The 25,694-nt window shown below is 50.7% G+C and overlaps 3 protein-coding genes across 3 annotated transcripts; all 3 read right to left on the reverse strand.

The window, feature by feature from the left end:
- Positions 1–1,384: 1,384 nt before the first annotated feature.
- On the reverse strand, positions 1,385–2,269 carry LOC117436129 (proto-oncogene Mas-like). The gene has a single exon (XM_034062333.1). The coding sequence runs from the start codon at positions 2,267–2,269 to the stop codon at positions 1,385–1,387; it is 885 nt and encodes a 294-aa protein (XP_033918224.1).
- Positions 2,270–10,194: 7,925 nt separating this feature from the next.
- On the reverse strand, positions 10,195–11,740 carry LOC117436132 (proto-oncogene Mas-like). Its single transcript, XM_034062344.1, has 2 exons — positions 10,765–11,740; positions 10,195–10,205 (listed from the first exon to the last, which is right to left on the reverse strand). The coding sequence occupies exons 1-2, from the start codon at positions 11,738–11,740 to the stop codon at positions 10,195–10,197; spliced, it is 987 nt and encodes a 328-aa protein (XP_033918235.1).
- Positions 11,741–20,265: 8,525 nt separating this feature from the next.
- Positions 20,266–21,285, reverse strand: LOC117436133 (proto-oncogene Mas-like). Its single transcript, XM_034062346.1, has one exon. The coding sequence runs from the start codon at positions 21,283–21,285 to the stop codon at positions 20,266–20,268; it is 1,020 nt and encodes a 339-aa protein (XP_033918237.1).
- Positions 21,286–25,694: the final 4,409 nt, after the last annotated feature.

Raw genomic sequence — 25,694 nt, forward strand, 5'->3', positions numbered from 1 at the left:
AGGCAGGAGCTCAGGGCCGGCTCTGCTCACCACTGCTTTGGACACCAGAGCAGAAGAGCAAGGATGCTCCGTGTGATCAGAACCCATCTCCTGCCATCTAGAGGCACCAGCCCCGCACATGTCTGTGCAAACAGCACTGGGAGTGGGCTGGATGTGACCCTGTAGTCCCTTGAACCCGGGGTCTGTGTGAGCAGAGGGACTGGGGCTCCTGTTCGACGCAGTTTCTCCTTCTCGTTTGCTTTCTCTGCATTCCTCTCTCACCTTCATTCTTCTTTGTGTCTTAGTTCCCTTCCTCCTTCCCCCTTTCCTTCATTTCCTCTTGTCTTTCTTCTTTCCTTTTCCTTCATTACCCCTTGACTTGCCTTGTCTTGCCTTTCCTTTCATTGACTTCCCTTCCCTTAACTTTCCTTGCCTTGTCTTGCCCTGCCTTGCCTTGCCTTGGATTCCCTTCCCTTCCTTTCCCTTCCCTCTTCTTTTCTTCCCTTTCCTTCCCTTCCCCTTAGCCATTCCCTTTGCCTTTCCTTTTTCCCTTCCTTTTCCCTTATAATTCCTTGCCTTTCCCTTCCTTCATTTCCCTTCCCTTCCCTTTCCTTTCCTTCCTTTCCCTTCCCTTCCCTTCCCTTCCCTTCCCTTCCCTTCCCTTCCCTTCCCTTCCCTTCCCTTCCCTTCCCTTCCCTTCCCTTCCCTTCCCTTCCCTTCCCTTCCCTTTCCTTCCTTTCTCTTCCTTCCCCTTTCTTCTTTTCTTCACATTCCTTGCCTTTCCCTTTGCTGCTCCCTTTGCCATTCTCTTTGCCTTCCCTTGCCTTTCCTTCCCTTCTCTTGTATTCCCTTGCTTTCCATCATTTTTCCTTTGCATTTCCTTCCCTTTCTTATTGCCTTTCTTTTTGCCTTCACTTCTGCCTTTTCTTTTAGGCTTTCTTTGATTTTTAAATTATCCTTCCTTCCTTCCTTCCTTCACTAATTCTCTCATTTTCTTCTTTCACTTTTTCATTTCCTTTTCAACTCTCTCTCACTCTCCATTATTGCAGTGTTTTCCAGTGCCTTCTCTCTTTCTCAATTTCTCTCACATCCCCTCCCTCTCTCTCTAATTTGCAGTGCTTCCCTGTGACCTGCTCTTCACACCACAAATCCCCCCACGACCTAACACAACCCCTTGGCTCACCAGGGGCTTTCCATCTCTTCCCCATCTTTGCAGTCCCTTTACCAGAGCCCTGCTTGCCTGGGACCAGAGACACGGCCACAGCTCCCCCAGGGCCTCTCTCTCCCACCTTCCCCACGCAAGGAGCTCCCCTAAAGTACCACAACACTCGGCTGCTCAGCCAAAGCACACACAGTTTATTTGGGGACACAGGGACAGGAGCCTCATAGGAAGGGGGAGCAGAGCTCAGGCCTCCCCCTGCCCAGCAGGGCCTTGGGCAGTGCTCTCCATGGGGATGCCCTCAGGCACGGGGCTCTCCTCCTTGCTCCTCGCTTTCTCTTCAAACACTCTGCGCAGGGCAACTTTGATGGAGCCTTGGAAGCGGCGCTGCCGGCAGCTCCCCACCAGGAAGTAAATGACTGGATTGATGCTGCTGTTCAGCAGAGCCAGAACAAGAACCATTTCTTCATTAAAGAAAATATCGTTATGTAAAAGTAGAAGGATAGCATTTACGCTGAAAGGCATCCCAAAGGCAAAGAAGAAGATGATATTGAGCACAACAGCAACATAGAGTTTCCCCAGGCGCCGTCTCTGTGAGCCACATCGGAGCCTTATGACCATGGACACGTTGGAAATCAACATCAAGAATGACAAAATCACAGAGTAGACAGTGATCAGACTTCCAAAGAGTGTCCCATATCTTTGACGAAAGACATAGCAAAGATAAATGGACACCATGAAAGAGCCGACGCTGGCCCAGAGCACCCCACTCACGATGCCTGACAAGGGCTTTGGGCGGTGGCAGCGATACCAGATTGGGAAGATGACAGAGACAGAGCGCTCCGTGCTGATGGCTGTCAGGAGACCCAGGCTGCTAAGGACAAAGAAGTGGCACAGGAATGGAACTGTATGTATGTACTTCCTGAAGAAAGGCAGGAAAGAATACAAACCAAAACAAATTATTGATGTGTTGAGAAACCCCAATATGAACAGAAAATACACAAGGAGCATAGAGCAGTCAGCAACAGCCAGATTTAGGATGTAGACAGTGAAAGGATTCCGCTTCATCTGGAAGCCCAGGAACCACAAAACTATCCCATTCCCCACCATTCCAAAGACACAGATCACCATACAGGCAAGGAAAAAGACCACATATCCATCAAATGAATCTCCACAACTATTTTCAGCATCCCACTCGTAGCTCCAATTTCCATCATATGTGTAATTCAGAGAGAGGTCTGTTGTGTTGGTGCCCTCCATGGAGAATGAGCCTGCTCTGGGTGGCCGCCTTCTCCCTCTGCCACCACCTCCTAGGAGACACAAGCAATGGGAAGGCAATGAGGGCCATCGGCGTTCCCCGCTCTCCCCATCTCTGCGCACAGCCCCACGCCAGCCCCAGGCTGCTCCAGGCAGGAGCCGTCCCCTGGCGTGGCCAGGACAGGCTCCCAGCCCTGCCCGCCTGGCCCTGCCCAGGAGCCATCTCCCACCTGCCCGTGCCCGCTCTCCTACCTCCTGCTGCTCCTGCCAACAGCGCTGCTGCAGGAGCTCCAGCACAGGGGCCTCCAGCCTCGGCAGCACAAAGCCTCTGGGGATGCTTGCGTGGCCACCGCGCTCTGCTCTGCCCTCTTCCTCGTGCCTGGGCACCACAGCTTTGCCCACACATCACGGCCCCTGCTCACCACACACCCCTCACAATCTGCCCCCATCGCTGACAGCTTCCCCTCACATGTCCCATGGCAGAGAGAGATCTTGTCACTAGGAGCTGGGCACCTCACCCCCTTCCTCTCTCTCCTCCCCCCAGCTTTTCACCACCAGGGGAGGATCCTTTATGATCCCAGGACAAAGGCTCTCAGATTCCATAAAACAGCCTTTGGAACACCATTTGCTACATCCATAGCTCTCAGGAAGGAGGGAATCGCTCACAGAATCTTATGCCCTTTTAGGTGTTGGGAACCCGGGATCTTGCACCATCCAACAGACCCATCCTGTCCATGGAACGTTATCCCATTCTGGGTGTCTGAGCTGTTACAGGGGTTCCAGAAAGAAGAAGACAGCTCTTTCTACTGCCAAGCAAAACGGATGCTCACGTGAGAACTGTTGCAGCAGTCTCAGACATAGGCAAGCACACGCAGTGTGAGCTGCCTGCAGGCTGCCCTCTTGCCATCAGCCAAGAAGGTTTATCCGTGGCCAAGGCAGATGCACAGTGTGCACAGGCCTGGAACTGCTCAGCTTGGGTGTTCTGTGGATCACTCACTCCCTGAGGAACTCACGTGGGAAAGGTGGGATTGTAACACAGGAATGTCCATGAACCATTCCCAGGGATGGCGCATGGCAGAAAGGTGAGAGTGGGAGAGATCAACAGCGGGAGATCACTGAGGTGCAGCAGCAGCAGCATCAGGGCTCAGCTTCTTGTCTCTAATGCCATGGAAACTGGTGCTCAAAGACTTCTTCCATCTTTCTTCCGGGAGGCAGCACCAGGAGCTAAAGGCTTTGCTTTAATGTGTCAAAGCATGGAACATAATACCTGTGGGACAATGGAGGCTACAAAGCCATAGAAGAAATCAATAAAGGGAAATGCCTTTTACAGTGGAGGTGAAGAAAGAAAAGCACATGCTGTCATTGTAGGACAAGCAGGAGCTGACATGTCATAGGCCCAAAAGTGATGGAAATGTGGATAAAGGGACCTCGTCTCCCGAGGCGTGACTGAACAACACTGAACTGTCCGTGTGCAGCTCTCTGATTCTCTTGCAGGCCCTGAAGGCTACAGCAGGCCTTATTTGCTCTGACCCACTGACTCATCCCCTGCCCCTTGCTGCAGGCCTGCACACCCACACTGCAGGACTTGTCCCTGCCTGAAGCCCTGTCTCCATCCCCTCTCATGGGTGGCCCTTCAGCCTGTGCTCCAGCCCTGCTTCAAGCCTACCTTTAAGCCTTAACTCCTGCAGCTCCAGGCTGCAGCCCTGCAGAGACTGTGGAGCTTGCTCATTACCGTGTGTTCACCACATGAAATCAAGGGATACCCTTGGAAGACTCCAGCCTTGGGGGTGACAAGCACAGGCTGTGACTCCCAGAAAATGGTATTTAGAAGCTGGGAAACACAGCAAAGATGGAGAAAACTAAGCAATGAAAATGTTGTTCCGTGTGCTGCTGAGGGAGGAGATTGTGTGACAGGAACCACTTGTAGATAAAAGCACATTTGCAACACTACGTACCCCACACAGTGTAATCTCAGAGGAGACACATGCACATCAGGGATGCACATGTGCATCAGGATGTGATTAGATGCAGTGGGCAAAGCCCTTGTGATATTCTCTATATGCTTCTATATGCTTCTGCTGAAGGGATTCTCTTGACATCTCATTGCCAAATCTCTTCCCCGTCATCCTCTTGCTGAAGGGACATAAGATTCTGTGAGCGATTCCCTCCTTCCGGAGAGCTATGGATGTAGTAAATGGTGTTCCAAAGGCTGTTTTCTGGAATCTGAGAGCCTTTGTCCTGGGATCATAAAGGATCCTCCCCTGGTGGTGAAAAGCTGGGGGGAGGAGAGACAGGAAGGGGGTGAGGTGCCCAGCTCCTAGTGACAAGATCTCTCTCTGCCATGGGACATGTGAGGGGAAGCTGTCAGCGATGGGGGCAGATTGTGAGGGGTGTGTGGTGAGCAGGGGCCGTGATGTGTGGGCAAAGCTGTGGTGCCCAGGCACGAGGAAGAGGGCAGAGCAGAGCGCGGTGGTCACGCAAGCATCCCCAGAGGCTTTGTGCTGCCGAGGCTGGAGGCCTCTGTGCTGGAGCTCCTGCAGCAGCGCTGTTGGCAGGAGCAGCAGGAGGTAGGAGAGCGGGCACGGGCAGGTGGGAGATGGCTCCTGGGCAGGGCCAGGCGGGCAGGGCTGGGAGACTGTCCTGGCCACGCGAGGGGACGACTCCTGCCTGGAGCAGCCTGGGGCTGGCGTGGGGCTGTGCGCAGAGATGGGGAGAGCGGGGAACGCCGATGGCCCTCATTGCCTTCCCATTGCTTGTGTCTCCTAGGAGGTGGTGGCAGAGGGAGAAGGCGGCCACCCAGAGCAGCCTCATTCTCCATGGAGGGCACCAACACAACAGACCTCTCTCTGAATTACACACATGATGGAAATTGGAGCTATGTGGAACATGGTGAACGTAAATGTTTACATGCACCGGGTGGACTTATGGTCTTGCTAGCTTTCCATTTGGTGATCTGTGTCTTTGGAATGGTGGGGAATGGAATAGTCCTGTGGTTCCTGGGTTTCCAGATGAAGCGGAATCCTTTCACTGTCTACATCCTAAATCTGGCTGTTGCTGACTGCTCTATGCTCCTCTTGTTTTTTCTGTTATCATTGGGATATTTGATCTTAACAATCATTTGTTATGGTTTGATATCTTTTCATCCTTTCATCAATAACTTTGTATATGCAGTTGAATTCCTGTGCCACTTCTTTGTCCTTAGCAGCCTGGGTCTCCTGACAGCCATCAGCACGGAGCGCTCTTTCTCTGTCATCTTCCCAATCTGGTATCGCTGCCAGCGCCCAAAGCACTTGTCAGGCATCGTGAGTGGGGTGCTCTGGGCCAGCATCGGCTCTTTCATTTTGGCCATGTATCTTTGCTATCTCTTTCATCAAAGATATGGGACACTCTTTTCAAGTGTGATCACTGTCTACTCTGTGATTTTGTCATTACTGATGTTGATTTCCAACGTGTCCATGGTCATAAGGCTCCGATGTGGCTCACAGAGACGGCACCTGGGGAAACTCTATGTTGCTGTTGTGCTCAATGTCATCTTCTTCTTTGCCTTTGGGATGCCCTTCACCTTAAATGCTGTCCTTGCACTTTTACATAACAGTATTTCCGTTAATCAAAGAGTGGTTCTTGTTCTGGCTCTGCTGAACAGCAGCATCAATCCCGTCATTTACTTCCTGGTGGGGAGCTGGCGGCAGCGCCGCTTCCAAGGCTCCATCAAAGTCGCCCTGCGCAGAGTGTTTGAAGAGAAAGCAAGGATCAAGGAAGAGAGCCCCGTGCCTGAGGGCATCCCCACGGAGAGCACTGCCCAAGGCCCTGCTGGGCAGGGGGAGGCCTGAGCTCTGCTCCCCCTTCCTATGAGGCTCCTGCCCCTGTCCCCCCCCAAATAAACTGTGTGTGCTTTGGCTGAGCAGCCGAGTGTTGTGGTACTTTGGGGGAGCTCCTTGCGTGGGGAAGGTGTGAGAGAGAGGCCCTGGGGGAGCTGTGGCTGTTTCTCTGTTCCCAGGCAGGCAGGGCTCTGGCAAAGGGACTGCAAAGACAGGGAAGCCGAGGAGGACCCCTGGGTTCATTCCTGAGGGACTTGGGGTGAGGAAGAGAAATCAAAGGGAAACCTGCAAACTGGAGAGTGAGTCTGAAAGAGGGGAATGCGAGAGAAACTGAGAAAGAGAGAGAAAGAGAGAAGGCGACACAGGAAAACACATAAATTTGGAGAGTGCAAGAGAGAAGAAGAGGAACAGAAAAGGAGAAACAAGAAAAATTGAGGGTTAGAGAAAGAATGGAAGGAAGGAAGGAAGGAACAGGTAACAATCAACGAAAGGCAAAAATAAAGGAAAGGAAAGGGAAAGGAAAAGGAAAAGGAAAGGAAAGGGCAATGAAATGCAAGGAAGGCAAAGGAAGGAAGGCAATGAAAGGCAAGGAGAAATGTAAAGGTAAAGGCAAAGAGAACAGTGAAGGGAATGGCAAGGAAAAGGAAGAAGACAAAAACGAAAAAAAAGGAGAGGAAAGGGAAAGGAGGGAAAAGAAAGGGAAAGGAAGAGAAGGAAATGAAAGGCAAGGGAAGGGAAGGTAAAGCAAGGGAAAGAAAAGAAATGGAAGGGAATGGAAAGGAAGGGAAGAGAAGGGAAAGGAAGGCAAGGCAATGCAATGGAAAGGAAGGGAAGGGAAGACAATGGAAGAAAAGGAAATCAAGGGAAGGCAAGAGAAGGCAAGGCAAAGGAAAGGAAAGACAAAGAAGAAAAGGGTAGGGAAGGGAAGGCAAAACAAGGAATGAGAAAGGAAGGAAAGGGAAGTTAAGGGAAGGAAAGACAAGGCAAACGAAGGAAAAGGAAGGGAAGGGAGGGCAATGGAAAGGAAGAGAACGGAAGGCAAGGCAAGGCAATGGAAAGGAAAAGAAAGGAAGGCAATAGAAAGAAAAGGAAGGGAAGGGAAATCAAGGCAAGTTAATGGAACTGAAGGGAAAGGAAGGGAAGGGAAATCAAGGCAAGGCAAGGGAAAGGAAGGGAAAGGAAGAAAAGAGTAGGGAGGGGAAAGGAAAATGTGAAGGAAATGGAACTTAAAGGAAGGGAAGGCAAGGCAAGGCATGGGAAAGGAAGGGAAGATAATGGAAAGGGAAGGTAAGGATAGGAAGAGAAGACAAGGCAAGGAAAGTGAAAGGTAGGGAAGTCAAGTTAAGGAAAGGGAAGGGAAGTCAAGGGAAGGAAAGACAAGGCTAGGGAAGTCTGGGCAAGGCAAGGCAAGAAAAGGAAAGGAAGGAAAGGGGAAATGAATGAAAAGGAAAAGGGGAAAGTTGAAATTAAGAAAAAGGGGAGGGAATAAGGGAACTAAGAAACAATGAAAGAGTGAATGTGAGAGGGACTCAGAGAAAGCAAATGAGAAGGAGAAACTGTCCCGAACAGGAGCCCCAGTCCCTCTGCTCACACAGACCCCGGGTTCAGGGGACGACAGGGTCACATCCAGCCCATGCCCGGCGCTGTTTGCACAGACATGTGCGGGGCTGGTGCCTCTAGATGGCAGGAGATGGGTTCTGATCACACGGAGCATCCTTGCTCTTCTGCTCTGGTGTCCAAAGCAGCGGTGAGCAGAGCCGGCCGTGAGCTCCTGCCTGATGGAGAGGCACAAAGGCAGGCCGGGCTGGGCTGCAGAGCTGGGCAGGCAGCAAGAGCACGCTCCTTACATGGGAATGTGTCGCACTCTTCAGTGGCAGGGTTCGATCCCTCTGAGCAAAGGATGGGTTCAGCAGTGCCCCTGAGCAGCACGTTCCCGGCACTCCTGCTCGTGTACTCATAGTAACTCCACTGAATGCACCTCTGTGCCCATGACCAGTAAAAGCCTGAAGTATGGAAATTAACATGAGCAGATGTATGGGCCACTTTCTTCTGTACAAATCAGGAGCATCACACTTCTATTTGTGTGTACATTTGGTTCTCCAGCTCAGCATGAGGAGGAAGCCTGATGCTGCCACTCTGATCCTGGCCATGCCACGAGGTGCTGAGCAGCTCTGCACAACTGTTTCAAGGCACGCAGCCACCAGGGGAGAGCAGCAACCAGCATGTGGCAGGGATCTGTGTTCACCCACCCATTTCCCTGCTTCTTTCCCTGTGGGAAGTTATCCATTCTTTCACCTCTGCATGAAGTCATGGAACCACAGAGTGGTTTATGTTGGAAGGGAGCTTAAAGCTCATCCAGTTCCAACCCTTGACATGGGCAGTGACACCTTCCACTAGAGCAGGTTGGATGATGCTCTGAACGCCATCCAAACTTTATTTAAACATTGTCAAGGACGGGGCAGCCACAGCTTTGTTTTCTTGTCTCCTTTTCCCTTCCTTTTCCCCTTTCTTTCTGCCTTCCTTTTCTCCAGTCTCCCACCCTCCCTTCCGTTCTCTCCCCCTCCCTTCTTTCTCCCTCCTTCCCTCACTCCCTCCTTCCCTCACTCCCTACTTCCCTCCTCCCTCCCTTCATTCATCTCTTTCTTTCCTTCTTTCTTTCTTTCTTTCTTTCTTTCTTTCTTTCTTTCTTTCTTTCTTTCTTTCTTTCTTTCTTTCTTTCTTTCTTTCTTTCTTTCTTTCTTTCTTTCTTTCTTTCTTCTTTCTTTCTTTCTTTCTTTCTTTCTTTCTTTCTTTCTTTCTTTCTTTCTTTCTTTCTTTCTTTCTTTCTTTCTTTCTTTCTTTCTTTCTTTCTTTCTTTCTTTCTTTCTTTCTTTCTTTCTTTTTCTTTCTTTCTTTCTTTCTTTCTTTCTTTCTTTCTTTCTTTCTTTCTTTCTTTCTTTCTTTCTTTCTTTCTTTCTTTCTTTCTTTCTTTCTCTCTTTCTCTCTTTCTCTCTTTCCTTCTTTCTTTTTTTCCTTCTTTCCTTCTTCCTCCCTTCCTTCCTCCCTCCTTTCCTCCCTCCTTACCTCCCTCCCTTCCTCCCTCCCTCCCTTCCTCCCTTCCTCCCTTCCTTTCTTCTTTCCTTCCTCCCTTCCTTCCTTCCATCCTTCCTCCCTTCCTTCCTCCCTCCCTTCCTCCCTCCCTCCCTCCCTCCCTCTCTCCCTCTCTCCCTCTCTCCCTCCCTCCCTCCCTCCCTCTCTCTCTCCCTTCCTTCCTTCCTTCCTTCCTTCCTTCCTTCCTTCCTTCCTTCCTTCCTTCCTTCCTTCCTTCCTTCCTTCCTTCCTTCCTTCCTTCCTTCCTTCCTTCCTTCCTTCCTTCCTTCCTTCCTTCCTTCCTTTTTCCCCACTTCCTTTCTTCATTCCTGGCTTTATTAATGGCTTTCTCTCTTGCCTTCTTCCTTTTCTTTCTCTATATCTCTTACTCTTTTCATTCCTCTTTTGCTTTTTTTCTCTCTCACAATCCAATCTTCGATGCTTCCCTTTGCCTTCTCCTCTACACCACAAACCCCCCAGCACGCACCAGGGGTCCTCCTTGTCTTCCCTGTCATTGCAGTCCTTTCCAGAGCCCTGCTTGGCTGGGACAGGAGACACGGCCAGAACTCCCCCAGGGCTTCTTTCTCACACCTTCCCCACGCAAAGTGCTCCCCCAAAGTACCACAACACTCGGCTGCTCAGCCAAAGCACACACAGTTTATTTGAGGGGGACAGGGCCAGAAGGGTCTCTTCTGCTGACAGGCAGGATACGTCGCAAAGTGACCACACGATAGCTCTATAATCTGCAGAGTTTATTAAACAAGCACACTAAAGACAATAAGCACACTAAAGACAATGACACTAACGTGAATTAGATAAATATCTCTCACTATCTAGAGTGAACAAGCACAGTAAAGCAAATCAGAGATATATGGATCTGTAAGGAAAGTACCAAAGAAACTTTGCAATGCATCAAATCATGACTGTATAGAGACAACAGAGATTAAGAAGAAATACATCAGCAGCTACCACTGAATCATCATCCAGTGCCACACTTCCAGCTGGGAAGCCCCATGGCAGCTGATGCCAGGAGTCTCAGGTAACAGGGAAAATTCATATGCAGTGCGTCCACCCATAGGTGAGGCTTCTCCCATGGCCCCAACAGAGTCCTTCTTTTATACCCATACCAAAACAAGCGGCTTTATGCCAGATCTCTGATTGTTTACTCATGGGACTTTGCAGTTTCTCATGATCTCAGCATTGTCCACGCTGAGAGCGTTGTCCAGGCACCCCAGTGTGGCCCAGTGTGAAGATCATAGAACAGCTGCACCCCTCTGTTTCCTGCCTCTTTCTGACAAACACTCACGATGAACATAAACGTGTGTACTCTACCGAACACCCTGCTGCAAACAACATCCTTTGTTCTGTCTCTCAGGCATGAGAGGGAGTCAACTCTCAGCTAGGTTCCCATCCATTACAGGGTCATTGCAATGGGGAGCAGAGCTCAGGCCTCCCCCTGCCCAGCAGGGCCTTGGGCAGTGCGCTCCATGGGGATGCCCTCAGTCACGGGGCTCTCCTCCTTGCTCCTCGCTTTCTCTTCAAACACTCTGCGCAGGGCGGCTTGGATGGAGCCTTGAAAGCGGCGCTGCCGGCAGCTCCCCACCAGGAAGTAAATGACTGGATTGATGCTGCTGTTCAGCAGAGCCAGAACCAGAGTCACAGTATTAGGAAAACGAAAAACATAAAATAAAAGATTAAGGAAGGCATCTACAGTGTAAGGCATCCCAAAGGCAAAGAAGAAGATGACATTGAGCACAACAGCAACATAGAGTTTCCCCAAGTGCCATCTCTGTGAGCCACATCGGAGTCTTATGACCATGGACACATTGGAAATCAACATCAATACTGACAATATCACGGAATACGCAATGCCCACATTTCTAAATATTGTTACATTAATTTCAAAAAGTTTGAAGCAAAGATAAATGGACAACATGAAAGAGCTGACGCTGGCCCAGAGCACCCCACTCACGATGCCTGACAAGTGCTTTGGGCGGTGGCAGCGATACCAGATTGGGAAGATGACAGAGACAGAACGCTCCGTGCTGAGGGCTGTCAGGAGACCCAGGCTGCTAAGGACAAAGAAGTGGCACAGGAATGGAACTGTATGTACGTAATTAAAGAAGAAAATAAGAAAAATATCCAAACCATAACAAATTATTGATGTCTTGAGAAACCACAATATGAACAGAAAATACACGAGGAGTATAGAGCAGTCAGCAACAGCCAGATTTAGGATGTAGACAGTGAAAGGATTCCGCTTCATCTGGAAGCCCAGGAACCACAAGACTATCCCATTCCCCACCATTCCAAAGACACAGATCACCATACAGACAAGGAAAAAGACCACATATCCATCAAATGAATCCCCACAACTATTTTCAGTAAACCAATCGTACATCCAATTTCCATCATGTGTGTAATTCAGAGAGAGGTCTGTTGTGTTGGTGTCCTCCATGGAGAATGAGCCTGCTCTGGGTGGCTGCCTTCTCCCTCTGCCACCACCTCCTAGGAGACACAAGCAATGGGAAGGCAATGAGGGCCATCGGCGTTCCCCGCTCTCCCCATCTCTGCGCACAGCCCCACGCCAGCCCCAGGCTGCTCCAGGCAGGAGCCGTCCCCTGGCGTGGCCAGGACAGGCTCCCAGCCCTGCCCGCCTGGCCCTGCCCAGGAGCCATCTCCCACCTGCCCGTGCCCGCTCTCCTACCTCCTGCTGCTCCTGCCAACAGCGCTGCTGCAGGAGCTCCAGCACAGGGGCCTCCAGCCTCGGCAGCACAAAGCCTCTGGGGATGCTTGCGTGGCCACCGCGCTCTGCTCTGCCCTCTTCCTCGTGCCTGGGCACCACAGCTTTGCCCACACATCACGGCCCCTGCTCACCACACACCCCTCACAATCTGCCCCCATCGCTGACAGCTTCCCCTCACATGTCCCATGGCGGAGAGAGATCTTGTCACTAGGAGCTGGGCACCTCACCCCCTTCCTCTCTCTCCTCCCCCCAGGTTTTCACCACCAGGGGATGATCCTTTATGACCCCAGGACAAAGTCTCTCAGATTCCATAAAATAGCCTTTGGAACACCATTTACTACATCCATAGCTCTCAGGAAGGAGGGAATCGCTCACAGAATCTTATGCCCCTTCAGCAAGCGGATGATGGGGAAGAGATTTGGCAATGAGATGTCAAGAGAATCCCTTCAGCAGAAGCAGACAATGAGGCAGAGCATGGCCTTGTGTCATCTTGCCATGAGAAATCACCATTCCTCATATAGAGGACATCACAAGGGCTTTGCCCACTGCCTCTAATCACATCCCTGATGTGCATGTGTCTCCTCTGAGATTACACTGTGTGGGGTACGTAGTGTTGCAAATGAGCTTTTATGTACAAGTGGTTCCTGTCACACAATCTACTCCCTCAGCAGCACACGGAACGACATTTTCATTGCTTAGTTTTCTCCATCTTTGCTGTGTTTCCCAGCTTCTAAATACCATTTTCTGGGAGTCACAGCCTGTGCTTGTCACCCCCAAGGCTGGAGTCTTCCAAGGGTATCCCTTGATTTCATGTGGTGAACACACGGTAATGAGCAAGCTCCACAGTCTCTGCAGGGCTGCAGCCTGGAGCTGCAGGAGTTAAGGCTTAAAGGTAGGCTTGAAGCAGGGCTGGAGCACAGGCTGAAGGGCCACCCATGAGAGGGGATGGAGACAGGGCTTCAGGCAGGGACAAGTCCTGCAGTGTGGGTGTGCAGGCCTGCAGCAAGGGGCAGGGGATGAGTCAGTGGGTCAGAGCAAATAAGGCCTGCTGTAGCTTCAGGACCTGCAAGAGAATCAGAGAGCTGCACATGGACAGTTCAGTGTTGTTCAGTCACGCCTCGGGAGACGAGGTCCCTTTACCCTCATTTCCATCACTTTTGGGCCTATAGCATGTCAGCTCCTGCTTGTCCTACAATGACAGCATGTGCTTTTCTTTCTTCACCTCCACTGTGAAAGGCATTTCCCTTTATTGATTTCTTCTATGGCTTTGTAGCCTCCAATGTCCCACAGGTATTATGTTCCATGCTTTGACACATTAAAGCAAAGCCTTTAGCTCCTGGTGCTGCCTCCCGGAAGAAAGATGGAAGAAGTCTTTGAGCACCAGTTTCCATGGCATTAGAGACAAGAAGCTGAGCCCTGATGCTGCTGCGTGTCTGCACCTCAGTGATCTCCCGCTGTTGATCTCTCCCACTCTCACCTTTCTGCCATGCGCCATCCCTGGGAATGGTTCATGTACATTCCTGTGTTACAATCCCACCTTTCCAAACGTGAGTTCCTCAGGGAGTGAGTGATCCACAGAACACCCAAGCTGAGCAGTTCCAGGCCTGTGCACACTGTGCATCTGCCTTGGCCGCGGACAAACCTTCTTGGCTGATGGCAAGAGGGCAGCCTGCAGGCAGCTCACACTGCGTGTGCTTGCCTATGTCTGAGACTGCTGCAACAGTTCTCACGTGAGCATCCATTTTGCTTGGCAGTAGAAAGAGCTGTCTTCTTCTTTCTGGAACCCTGTAACAGCTCAGACACCCAGAATGGGTTAATGTTCCATGGACAGGATGGGTCTGTTTGATGACGCAAGATCCCGGGTTCCCAACACCTAAAAGGACATAAGATTCTGTTAGCAATTCCCTCCTTCCTGAGAGCTATGGATGTAGTAAATGGTGTTCCAAAGGCTGTTTTATGGAATCTGAGAGCCTTTGTCCTGGGGTCATAAAGGATCATCCCCTGGTGGTAAAAAGCTGGGAAGAGGAGAGAGAGGAAGGGGGTGAGGTGCCCAGCTCCTAGTGACAAGATCTCTCTCCGCCATGGGACATGTGAGGGGAAGCTGTCAGCGATGGGGGCAGATTGTGAGGGGTGTGTGGTGAGCAGGGGCCGTGATGTGTGGGCAAAGCTGTGGTGCCCAGGCACGAGGAACAGGGCAGAGCAGAGCGCGGTGGCCACGCAAGCATCCCCAGAGGCTTTGTGCTGCCGAGGCTGGAGGCCCCTGTGCTGGAGCTCCTGCAACAGTGCTGTTGGCAGGAGCAGCAGGAGGTAGGAGAGCGGGCACGGGCAGGTGGGAGATGGCTCCTGGGCAGGGCCAGGCGGGCAGGGCTGGGAGCCTGTCCTGGCCACGCCAGGGGACGGCTCCTGCCTGGAGCAGCCTGGGGCTGGCGTGGGGCTGTGCGCAGAGATGGGGAGAGCGGGGAATGCCGATGGCCCTCATTGCCTTCCCATTGCTTGTGTCTCCTAGGAGGTGGTGGCAGAGGGAGAAGGCAGCCACCCAGAGCAGGCTCATTCTCCATGGAGGGCACCAACACAACAGACCTCTCTCTGAATTACACACGTGATGGAAATTGGAGCTATATGGAACATGGTGAACGTAAATGTTTACATTCATCGGATGGAGTTATGGTCTTGCTAGCTTTCCATTTGGTGATCTGTGTCTTTGGAATGGTGGGGAATGGGATAGTCTTGTGGTTCCTGGGCTTCAGGATGAAGCGGAATCCTTTCACTGTCTACATCCTAAATCTGGCTGTTGCTGACTGCTGTCTGCTCCTCTTGTTTTTTCTGTTCGCATTGGGATATTTGATCTTAACAATCATCTGTTATGATTTGATATCTTTTCATCCTTTCATCAATAACTTTGCATATGCAGTTCAATTCCTGTGCCACTTCTTTGTCCTTAGCAGCCTGGGTCTCCTGACAGCCATCAGCACGGAGCGTTCTGTCTCTGTCATCTTCCCAATCTGGTATCGCTGCCAGCGCCCAAAGCACTTGTCAGGCATCGTGAGTGGGGTGCTCTGGGCCAGCGTCAGCTCTTTCATGTTGTCCATTTATCTTTGCTATCTCTTTCATCAAAGATATGGGACACTTATTTCAAGTGTGATCACTGTCTACTCTGTGATTTTGTCATTACTGATGTTGATTTCCAATGTGTCCATGGTCATAAGGCTCCGATGTGGCTCACAGAGACGGCACCTGGGGAAACTCTATGTTGCTGTTGTGCTCAATGTCATCGTCTTCTTTGCGTTTGGGATGCCCTTCACCTTAAATGCTGTCCTTCCACTTTTACATATCGGTATTTTCGTTAATCAAGGAGTGGTTCTTGTTCTGGCTCTGCTGAACAGCAGCATCAATCCCGTCATTTACTTCCTGGTGGGGAGCTGGCGGCAGCGCCGCTTCCAAGGCTCCATCAATGTTGCCCTGCGCAGAGTGTTTGAAGAGAAAGCGAGGAGCAAGGAGGAGAGCCCCGTGCCTGAGGGCATCCCCATGGAGAGCACTGCCCAAGGCCCTGCTGGGCAGGGAGAGGCCTGAGCTCTGCTCCCCCTTCCTATGAGGCTCCTGTCCCTGTCCCCCCCAAATAAACTGTGTGTGCTTTGGCTGAGCAGCCGAGTGTTGTGGTGCTTTGGGGGAGCTCCTTGCGTGGGGAAGGTGGGAGAGAGAGGCCCTGGGGGAGCTTTGGTCTTGTTTCTGGTCCCAGGCAGGCAGGGCTGTGCAAAGACAGGGAAGCCAAGTAGGACCCCTGGGTTTGTTCTTGGGGGACTTGGGGTGTGGAAGAGAAATCAAAGGGAAACCTGCAAACTGGAGAGTGAGGCTGAAAGAGGGGAATGTGAGAGAAACGGAGAAAAATAGAGAAAGAGAGAAAGTAGCACAGGAAAACATATATTTGGAGAGTGCGAGAGAGATGAATAGTAACTGAAAGAGAGAAAGAAGAAAAATTAAGGGTTAGAGAAAGAATGGAAGGAAGGAAGGAAGAGGAAACAATCAATTAAAGTAAAAAAAAGAAAGTAAAGAGAAAGGAAAAACAAAGGAAAGGCAAATGAAATGCAAGGAAGGCAAATGAAGGAAGGCAATGAAAGGCAAGGAGAAATGTGAAGGCAAAAGTAAAGGCAAAGGGAACTGCAAATGGAAAGGCAAGGAAAAGGAAGAAAGGAAGAAAAAAGGGGAAAAAGGAAGAAGAAAGGGAAAGGAAGGAATAGAAAGGGAAAGGAAGTGAAGGAAATGAAAGGCAAGGGAAGGGAAGGTAAAGCAAGGGAAGGAAAGGAAAGTGAAGGGAAGGCAAGGCATTGCAATGGAAAGGAAGGTAAAGTAATGGAAGGGAGTGCAATGGAAAGGAAGAGAAGGGAAGACAAGGCAAGGCAATAGAAAAGAAGGGAAGGGAAAACAATGGAAAGGAAAGGAAGGGAGGGCAAGGCAAGGCAATGGAAAGGACAGAAAGGGAAGGCAAGGCAAGGCAATGGAAAGAAAGGAAAGGGAAGGGAAATCAAGGCAAGGCAAGGGAAAGGAAGGGAAAGAAGAAAAGTGTAGGGAAGGGAAGGGAAATAAAGGAAAGGAAGGGAAGGCAATGGACAAGAAGGGAAGGGAATGCAGTGGAAACAAAAGGAAGGGAAGGGAAAGGATGGGAAGGAATGGAAGGGAAGGCAAAACAAGGCAAGAGAAAGGAAGGAAAAGGAAGTCAAAGTAAGGAAAGACAAAGGAAGGGAAAGCAAGGGAAGGTAAGGGAAGGCAATGGGAAGGAAGAGAAGGGAAGGCAAGGCAAGGAAATGGAAAGAGAAATAAAGGCAATGGAAAGGAAGAGAAAGAAAGGGAAGAGAAATCAAGACAAAGCAATGGAAAGGAAGGGAAGGCAATGGAAAGGAACGAAAGGGAAATCAAGGCAAGGCAAAGCAAGGCAAGGGAAAGGAAGGGAAAGGAAGAAAAGGGTAGGGAGGGGAAGGGAAAAAAGTGAAGGGAATGAAACTTAAAGGAAGGGAAGGCAAAGGAAAGGAAGGGAAGGGTAGGGAAGGGAATGGAAGGTTAGGGAAGGGAAGTGAAGGGAAGGCAATGGAAAGGAAGGCAATGGAAGGCAATAGGAAGGAAGGCAAAGCAAGGCAAGGCAAGGCAATGGAAAGGAAGTCAAGGCAAGGCAAATTAAGGCAAGAGAAAGGAAAAAAAGGGAAGTCAAGGGAAGGAAAGACAAGGCAGGGGAAGGGAAGGAAGGCAAGACAAAAGAAAGTAAGGCAAGTCAAGGCAAGGAAAGTGAAAGGTAGGGAGATCGTGGGAAGGAAATGAGAAGGAGAAACTGTCCCGAACAGGAGCCCCAGTCCCTCTGCTCACACAGACACCGGGCTCAGGGGACTACGGGGTCACATCCAGCCCATGCCCGGCGCTGTTTGCACAGACATGTGCGGGGCTGGTGCCTCTAGATAGCAGGAGATGGGTTCTGATCACACGGAGCATCCTTGCTCTTCTGCTCTGGTGTCCAAAGCAGCGGTGAGCAGAGCCGGCCCTGAGCTCCTGCCTGATGGAGAGGCACAAAGGCAGGCCGGGCTGGGCTGCAGAGCTGGGCAGGCAGCAAGAGCACGCTCCTTACATGGGAATGTGCCGCACTCTTCAGTGGCAGGGTTCGATCCCTCTGAGCAAAGGATGGGTTCAGCAGTGCCTCTGAGCAGCACGTTCCCGGCACTCCTGCTCGTGTACTCATAGTAACTCCACTGAATGCACCTCTGTGCCCATGACCAGTAAAAGCCTGAAATATGGAAATTAACATGAGCAGATGTATGGGCCACTTTATTTCGTACAAATCAGGAGCATCACACTTCTATTTGTGTGTACATTTGGTTCTCCAGCTCAGCATGAGGAGGAAGCCTGATGCTGCCACTCTGATCCTGGCCATGCCACGAGGTGCTGAGCAGCTCTGCACAACTGTTTCAAGGTACGCAAGCCACCAGGGGAGAGCAGCAACCAGCATGTGGCAGGGATCTGTGTTCACCCACCCATTTCCCTGCTTCTTCCCCTGTGGGAAGTTATCCATTCTTTCCCCTCTGCATGAAGTCATGGAACCACAGACTGGTTTATGTTGGCAGGGAGCTTAAAGCTCATCCAGTTCCAACCCTTGACATGGGCAGGGACACCTTCCACTAGAGCAGGTTGGATGATGCTCTGAACGCCATCCAAACTTTATTTAAACATTGTCGAGGACGGGGCAGCCACAGCTTTGTTTTCTTGTCTCCTTTTCCCTTCCTTTTCCCCTTTCTTTCTGCCTTCCTTTTCTTCAGTCTCCCACCCTCCCTTCCGTTCTCTCCCCCTCCCTTCTTTCTCCCTCCTTCCCTCACTCCCTACTTCCCTCCTCCCTCCCTTCATTCATCTCTTTCTTTCTTTCTTTCTTTCTTTCTTTCTTTCTTTCTTTCTTTCTTTCTTTCTTTCTTTCTTTCTTTCTTTCTTTCTTTCTTTCTTTCTTTCTTTCTTTCTTTCTTTCTTTCTTTCTTTCTTTCTTTCTTTCTTTCTTTCTTTCTTTCTTTCTTTCTTTCTTTCTTTCTTTCTTTCTTTCTTTCTTTCTTTCTTTCTTTCTTTCCTTCCTTCCTTCCTTCCTTCCTTCCTTCCTTCCTTCCTTCCTTCCTTCCTTCCTTCCTTCCTTCCTTCCTTCCTTCCTTCCTTCCTCACTTCCTCACTTCCTCACTTCCTCCCTCCCTCCCTCCCTCCCTTTCTTCTTCCCTTCCTCCCTTCCTCCTTTCCTCCTTTCCTTCCTTCCTTCCTTCCTTCCTTCCTTCTTTCCTTCTTTCCTTCTTTCCTTCCTTCTTTCCTTCCTTCCTTCCTCCCTTCCTCACTTCCTCACTTCCTCACTTCCTCCCTCCCTCCCTCACTTTCTTCTTCCCTTCCTCCCTTCCTCCCTTCCTCCTTTCCTCCTTTCCTTCCTTCCTTCCTTCCTTCCTTCCTATCTTCCTTCCTTCCATCCTTCCTTCCTTCCTTTTTTCCTTCCTTCCTTCCTTCCTTCCTTCCTTCCTTCCTTCCTTCCTTCCTTCCTTCCTTCCTTCCTTCCTTCCTTCCTTCCTTCCTTCCTTCCTTCCTTCCTTCCTTCCTTCCTTCCTTCCTTCCTTCCTTCCTTCCTTCCTTCCTTCCTTCCTTTCTTCTTTCTTCCTCAATTCCTTTCTTCATTCCTGGCTTAATTAATGGCTTTCTCTCTTGCCTTCCTCCTTTTCTTTCTATCTATCTCTTACTCTTTTCATTCCTGTTTTGCTTTTTTTCTCCCTCACAATCCAATCTTCGATGCTTCCCCTTGCCTTCTCCTCTACACCACAAACCCCCCCAGCACGCAGCAGGGGTCCTCCTTGGCTTCCCTGTCTTTGCAGTCCTTTCCAGAGCCCTGCTTGGCTGGGACAGGAGACAGGGCCAGAACTCCCCCAGGGCTTCTCTCTCACACCTTCCCCACACAAAGAGCTCCCCAAAGCACCACAACACTCGGCTGCTCATCCAAAGCACGCACAGTTTATCTGGGGGATACAGGGCCACAAGGGTCTCTTCTGCTGACAGGCAGGATACGTCGCAAAGTGACCACACGATAGCTCTATAATCTGCAGAGTTTCTTAAACAAGCACACTAAAGACAATAAGCACACTATTGCACTGACACTAATGTGAATTAGATAAATATCTCTCACTATCTAGAGTGAACAAGCACAGTAAAGCAAATCAGACATATATGGATCTGTAAGGAAAGTACCAAAGAAACTTTGCAATGCATTAAATCATGACTGTATAGAGACAACAGAGATTAAGAAGAAATACATCACCAGCTACCACTGAATCATCATCCAGTGCCACACTTCCAGCTGGGAAGCCCCATTGCAGCTGATGCCAGGAGTCTCAGGTAACAGGGAAAATTCATATGCAGTGCGTCCACCCATAGGTGAGGCTTCTCCCATGGCCACAAGAGGGTCCTTCTTTTATACCCATACCAAAACAAGCGGCTTTATGCCAGATCTCTGATTGTTTACTCATGGGACTGTGCAGTTTCTCATGATCTCAGCATTGTCCACGCTGAGAGCATTGTCCAGGCACCCCAGTGTGGCCAAGTGTGAAGATCATAGAACAGCTGCACCCCTCTCTTTCCTGCCTCTTTCTGACAAACACTCACAATGAACATAAACGTGTGTACTCTACCGAACACACTGTGGCAAACAACATCCTTTGTTCTGTCTCTCAGGCATGAGAGGGAGTCAACTCTCAGCTAGGTTCCCTCCCCTGCCCAGCAGGGCCTTGGGCAGTGCGCTCCATGGGGATGCCCTCAGTCACGGGGCTCTCCTCCTTGCTCCTCGCTTTCTCTTCAAACACTCTGCGCAGGGCGGCTTGGATGGAGCCTTGAAAGCGGCGCTGCCGGCAGCTCCCCACCAGGAAGTAAATGACTGGATTGATGCTGCTGTTCAGCAGAGCCAGAACCAGAGTCACAGTATTAGGAAAACGAAAAACATAAAATAAAAGATTAAGGAAGGCATCTACAGTGTAAGGCATCCCAAAGGCAAAGAAGAAGATGACATTGAGCACAACAGCAACATAGAGTTTCCCCAAGTGCCATCTCTGTGAGCCACATCGGAGTCTTATGACCATGGACACATTGGAAATCAACATCAATACTGACAATATCACGGAATACGCAATGCCCACATTTCTAAATATTGTTACATTAATTTCAAAAAGTTTGAAGCAAAGATAAATGGACAACATGAAAGAGCTGACGCTGGCCCAGAGCACCCCACTCACGATGCCTGACAAGTGCTTTGGGCGGTGGCAGCGATACCAGATTGGGAAGATGACAGAGACAGAACGCTCCGTGCTGAGGGCTGTCAGGAGACCCAGGCTGCTAAGGACAAAGAAGTGGCACAGGAATGGAACTGTATGTACGTAATTAAAGAAGAAAATAAGAAAAATATCCAAACCATAACAAATTATTGATGTCTTGAGAAACCACAATATGAACAGAAAATACACGAGGAGTATAGAGCAGTCAGCAACAGCCAGATTTAGGATGTAGACAGTGAAAGGATTCCGCTTCATCTGGAAGCCCAGGAACCACAAGACTATCCCATTCCCCACCATTCCAAAGACACAGATCACCATACAGACAAGGAAAAAGACCACATATCCATCAAATGAATCCCCACAACTATTTTCAGTAAACCAATCGTACATCCAATTTCCATCATGTGTGTAATTCAGAGAGACGTCTGTTGTGTTGGTGTCCTCCATGGAGAATGAGCCTGCTCTGGGTGGCTGCCTTCTCCCTCTGCCACCACCTCCTAGGAGACACAAGCAATGGGAAGGCAATGAGGGCCATCGGCGTTCCCCGCTCTCCCCATCTCTGCGCACAGCCCCACGCCAGCCCCAGGCTGCTCCAGGCAGGAGCCGTCCCCTGGCGTGGCCAGGACAGGCTCCCAGCCCTGCCCGCCTGGCCCTGCCCAGGAGCCATCTCCCACCTGCCCGTGCCCGCTCTCCTACCTCCTGCTGCTCCTGCCAACAGCGCTGCTGCAGGAGCTCCAGCACAGGGGCCTCCAGCCTCGGCAGCACAAAGCCTCTGGGGATGCTTGCGTGGCCACCGCGCTCTGCTCTGCCCTCTTCCTCGTGCCTGGGCACCACAGCTTTGCCCACACATCACGGCCCCTGCTCACCACACACCCCTCACAATCTGCCCCCATCGCTGACAGCTTCCCCTCACATGTCCCATGGCGGAGAGAGATCTTGTCACTAGGAGCTGGGCACCTCACCCCCTTCCTCTCTCTCCTCCCCCCAGGTTTTCACCACCAGGGGATGATCCTTTATGACCCCAGGACAAAGTCTCTCAGATTCCATAAAATAGCCTTTGGAACACCATTTACTACATCCATAGCTCTCAGGAAGGAGGGAATCGCTCACAGAATCTTATGCCCCTTCAGCAAGCGGATGATGGGGAAGAGATTTGGCAATGAGATGTCAAGAGAATCCCTTCAGCAGAAGCAGACAATGAGGCAGAGCATGGCCTTGTGTCATCTTGCCATGAGAAATCACCATTCCTCATATAGAGGACATCACAAGGGCTTTGCCCACTGCCTCTAATCACATCCCTGATGTGCATGTGTCTCCTCTGAGATTACACTGTGTGGGGTACGTAGTGTTGCAAATGAGCTTTTATGTACAAGTGGTTCCTGTCACACAATCTACTCCCTCAGCAGCACACGGAACGACATTTTCATTGCTTAGTTTTCTCCATCTTTGCTGTGTTTCCCAGCTTCTAAATACCATTTTCTGGGAGTCACAGCCTGTGCTTGTCACCCCCAAGGCTGGAGTCTTCCAAGGGTATCCCTTGATTTCATGTGGTGAACACACGGTAATGAGCAAGCTCCACAGTCTCTGCAGGGCTGCAGCCTGGAGCTGCAGGAGTTAAGGCTTAAAGGTAGGCTTGAAGCAGGGCTGGAGCACAGGCTGAAGGGCCACCCCTGAGAGGGGATGGAGACAGGGCTTCAGGCAGGGACAAGTCCTGCAGTGTGGGTGTGCAGGCCTGCAGCAAGGGGCAGGGGATGAGTCAGTGGGTCAGAGCAAATAAGGCCTGCTGTAGCTTCAGGACCTGCAAGAGAATCAGAGAGCTGCACATGGACAGTTCAGTGTTGTTCAGTCACGCCTCGGGAGACGAGGTCCCTTTACCCTCATTTCCATCACTTTTGGGCCTATAGCATGTCAGCTCCTGCTTGTCCTACAATGACAGCATGTGCTTTTCTTTCTTCACCTCCACTGTGAAAGGCATTTCCCTTTATTGATTTCTTCTATGGCTTTGTAGCCTCCAATGTCCCACAGGTATTATGTTCCATGCTTTGACACATTAAAGCAAAGCCTTTAGCTCCTGGTGCTGCCTCCCGGAAGAAAGATGGAAGAAGTCTTTGAGCACCAGTTTCCATGGCATTAGAGACAAGAAGCTGAGCCCTGATGCTGCTGCGTGTCTGCACCTCAGTGATCTCCCGCTGTTGATCTCTCCCACTCTCACCTTTCTGCCATGCGCCATCCCTGGGAATGGTTCATGTACATTCCTGTGTTACAATCCCACCTTTCCAAACGTGAGTTCCTCAGGGAGTGAGTGATCCACAGAACACCCAAGCTGAGCAGTTCCAGGCCTGTGCACACTGTGCATCTGCCTTGGCCGCGGACAAACCTTCTTGGCTGATGGCAAGAGGGCAGCCTGCAGGCAGCTCACACTGCGTGTGCTTGCCTATGTCTGAGACTGCTGCAACAGTTCTCACGTGAGCATCCATTTTGCTTGGCAGTAGAAAGAGCTGTCTTCTTCTTTCTGGAACCCTGTAACAGCTCAGACACCCAGAATGGGTTAATGTTCCATGGACAGGATGGGTCTGTTTGATGACGCAAGATCCCGGGTTCCCAACACCTAAAAGGACATAAGATTCTGTTAGCAATTCCCTCCTTCCTGAGAGCTATGGATGTAGTAAATGGTGTTCCAAAGGCTGTTTTATGGAATCTGAGAGCCTTTGTCCTGGGGTCATAAAGGATCATCCCCTGGTGGTAAAAAGCTGGGAAGAGGAGAGAGAGGAAGGGGGTGAGGTGCCCAGCTCCTAGTGACAAGATCTCTCTCCGCCATGGGACATGTGAGGGGAAGCTGTCAGCGATGGGGGCAGATTGTGAGGGGTGTGTGGTGAGCAGGGGCCGTGATGTGTGGGCAAAGCTGTGGTGCCCAGGCACGAGGAACAGGGCAGAGCAGAGCGCGGTGGCCACGCAAGCATCCCCAGAGGCTTTGTGCTGCCGAGGCTGGAGGCCCCTGTGCTGGAGCTCCTGCAACAGTGCTGTTGGCAGGAGCAGCAGGAGGTAGGAGAGCGGGCACGGGCAGGTGGGAGATGGCTCCTGGGCAGGGCCAGGCGGGCAGGGCTGGGAGCCTGTCCTGGCCACGCCAGGGGACGGCTCCTGCCTGGAGCAGCCTGGGGCTGGCGTGGGGCTGTGCGCAGAGATGGGGAGAGCGGGGAATGCCGATGGCCCTCATTGCCTTCCCATTGCTTGTGTCTCCTAGGAGGTGGTGGCAGAGGGAGAAGGCAGCCACCCAGAGCAGGCTCATTCTCCATGGAGGGCACCAACACAACAGACCTCTCTCTGAATTACACACGTGATGGAAATTGGAGCTATATGGAACATGGTGAACGTAAATGTTTACATTCATCGGATGGAGTTATGGTCTTGCTAGCTTTCCATTTGGTGATCTGTGTCTTTGGAATGGTGGGGAATGGGATAGTCTTGTGGTTCCTGGGCTTCAGGATGAAGCGGAATCCTTTCACTGTCTACATCCTAAATCTGGCTGTTGCTGACTGCTGTCTGCTCCTCTTGTTTTTTCTGTTCGCATTGGGATATTTGATCTTAACAATCATCTGTTATGATTTGATATCTTTTCATCCTTTCATCAATAACTTTGCATATGCAGTTCAATTCCTGTGCCACTTCTTTGTCCTTAGCAGCCTGGGTCTCCTGACAGCCATCAGCACGGAGCGTTCTGTCTCTGTCATCTTCCCAATCTGGTATCGCTGCCAGCGCCCAAAGCACTTGTCAGGCATCGTGAGTGGGGTGCTCTGGGCCAGCGTCAGCTCTTTCATGTTGTCCATTTATCTTTGCTATCTCTTTCATCAAAGATATGGGACACTTATTTCAAGTGTGATCACTGTCTACTCTGTGATTTTGTCATTACTGATGTTGATTTCCAATGTGTCCATGGTCATAAGGCTCCGATGTGGCTCACAGAGACGGCACCTGGGGAAACTCTATGTTGCTGTTGTGCTCAATGTCATCGTCTTCTTTGCGTTTGGGATGCCCTTCACCTTAAATGCTGTCCTTCCACTTTTACATATCGGTATTTTCGTTAATCAAGGAGTGGTTCTTGTTCTGGCTCTGCTGAACAGCAGCATCAATCCCGTCATTTACTTCCTGGTGGGGAGCTGGCGGCAGCGCCGCTTCCAAGGCTCCATCAATGTTGCCCTGCGCAGAGTGTTTGAAGAGAAAGCGAGGAGCAAGGAGGAGAGCCCCGTGCCTGAGGGCATCCCCATGGAGAGCACTGCCCAAGGCCCTGCTGGGCAGGGAGAGGCCTGAGCTCTGCTCCCCCTTCCTATGAGGCTCCTGTCCCTGTCCCCCCCAAATAAACTGTGTGTGCTTTGGCTGAGCAGCCGAGTGTTGTGGTGCTTTGGGGGAGCTCCTTGCGTGGGGAAGGTGGGAGAGAGAGGCCCTGGGGGAGCTTTGGTCTTGTTTCTGGTCCCAGGCAGGCAGGGCTGTGCAAAGACAGGGAAGCCAAGTAGGACCCCTGGGTTTGTTCTTGGGGGACTTGGGGTGTGGAAGAGAAATCAAAGGGAAACCTGCAAACTGGAGAGTGAGGCTGAAAGAGGGGAATGTGAGAGAAACGGAGAAAAATAGAGAAAGAGAGAAAGTAGCACAGGAAAACATATATTTGGAGAGTGCGAGAGAGATGAATAGTAACTGAAAGAGAGAAAGAAGAAAAATTAAGGGTTAGAGAAAGAATGGAAGGAAGGAAGGAAGAGGAAACAATCAATTAAAGTAAAAAAAAGAAAGTAAAGAGAAAGGAAAAACAAAGGAAAGGCAAATGAAATGCAAGGAAGGCAAATGAAGGAAGGCAATGAAAGGCAAGG

Source organism: Melopsittacus undulatus, chromosome 4 (genome assembly GCF_012275295.1).
Source record: "Melopsittacus undulatus isolate bMelUnd1 chromosome 4, bMelUnd1.mat.Z, whole genome shotgun sequence".
Classification (NCBI taxonomy): Eukaryota; Metazoa; Chordata; class Aves; order Psittaciformes; family Psittaculidae; genus Melopsittacus; species Melopsittacus undulatus.

Bases quoted from the DNA above. Each gene is read 5' to 3' on its own strand.
- LOC117436129 (XM_034062333.1), bottom strand. From the start codon at position 2,269: ATGGTGATCTGTGTCTTTGGAATGGTGGGGAATGGGATAGTTTTGTGG.
- LOC117436132 (XM_034062344.1), bottom strand. From the start codon at position 11,740: ATGGAGGACACCAACACAACAGACCTCTCTCTGAATTACACACATGAT.
- LOC117436133 (XM_034062346.1), bottom strand. From the start codon at position 21,285: ATGGAGGACACCAACACAACAGACGTCTCTCTGAATTACACACATGAT.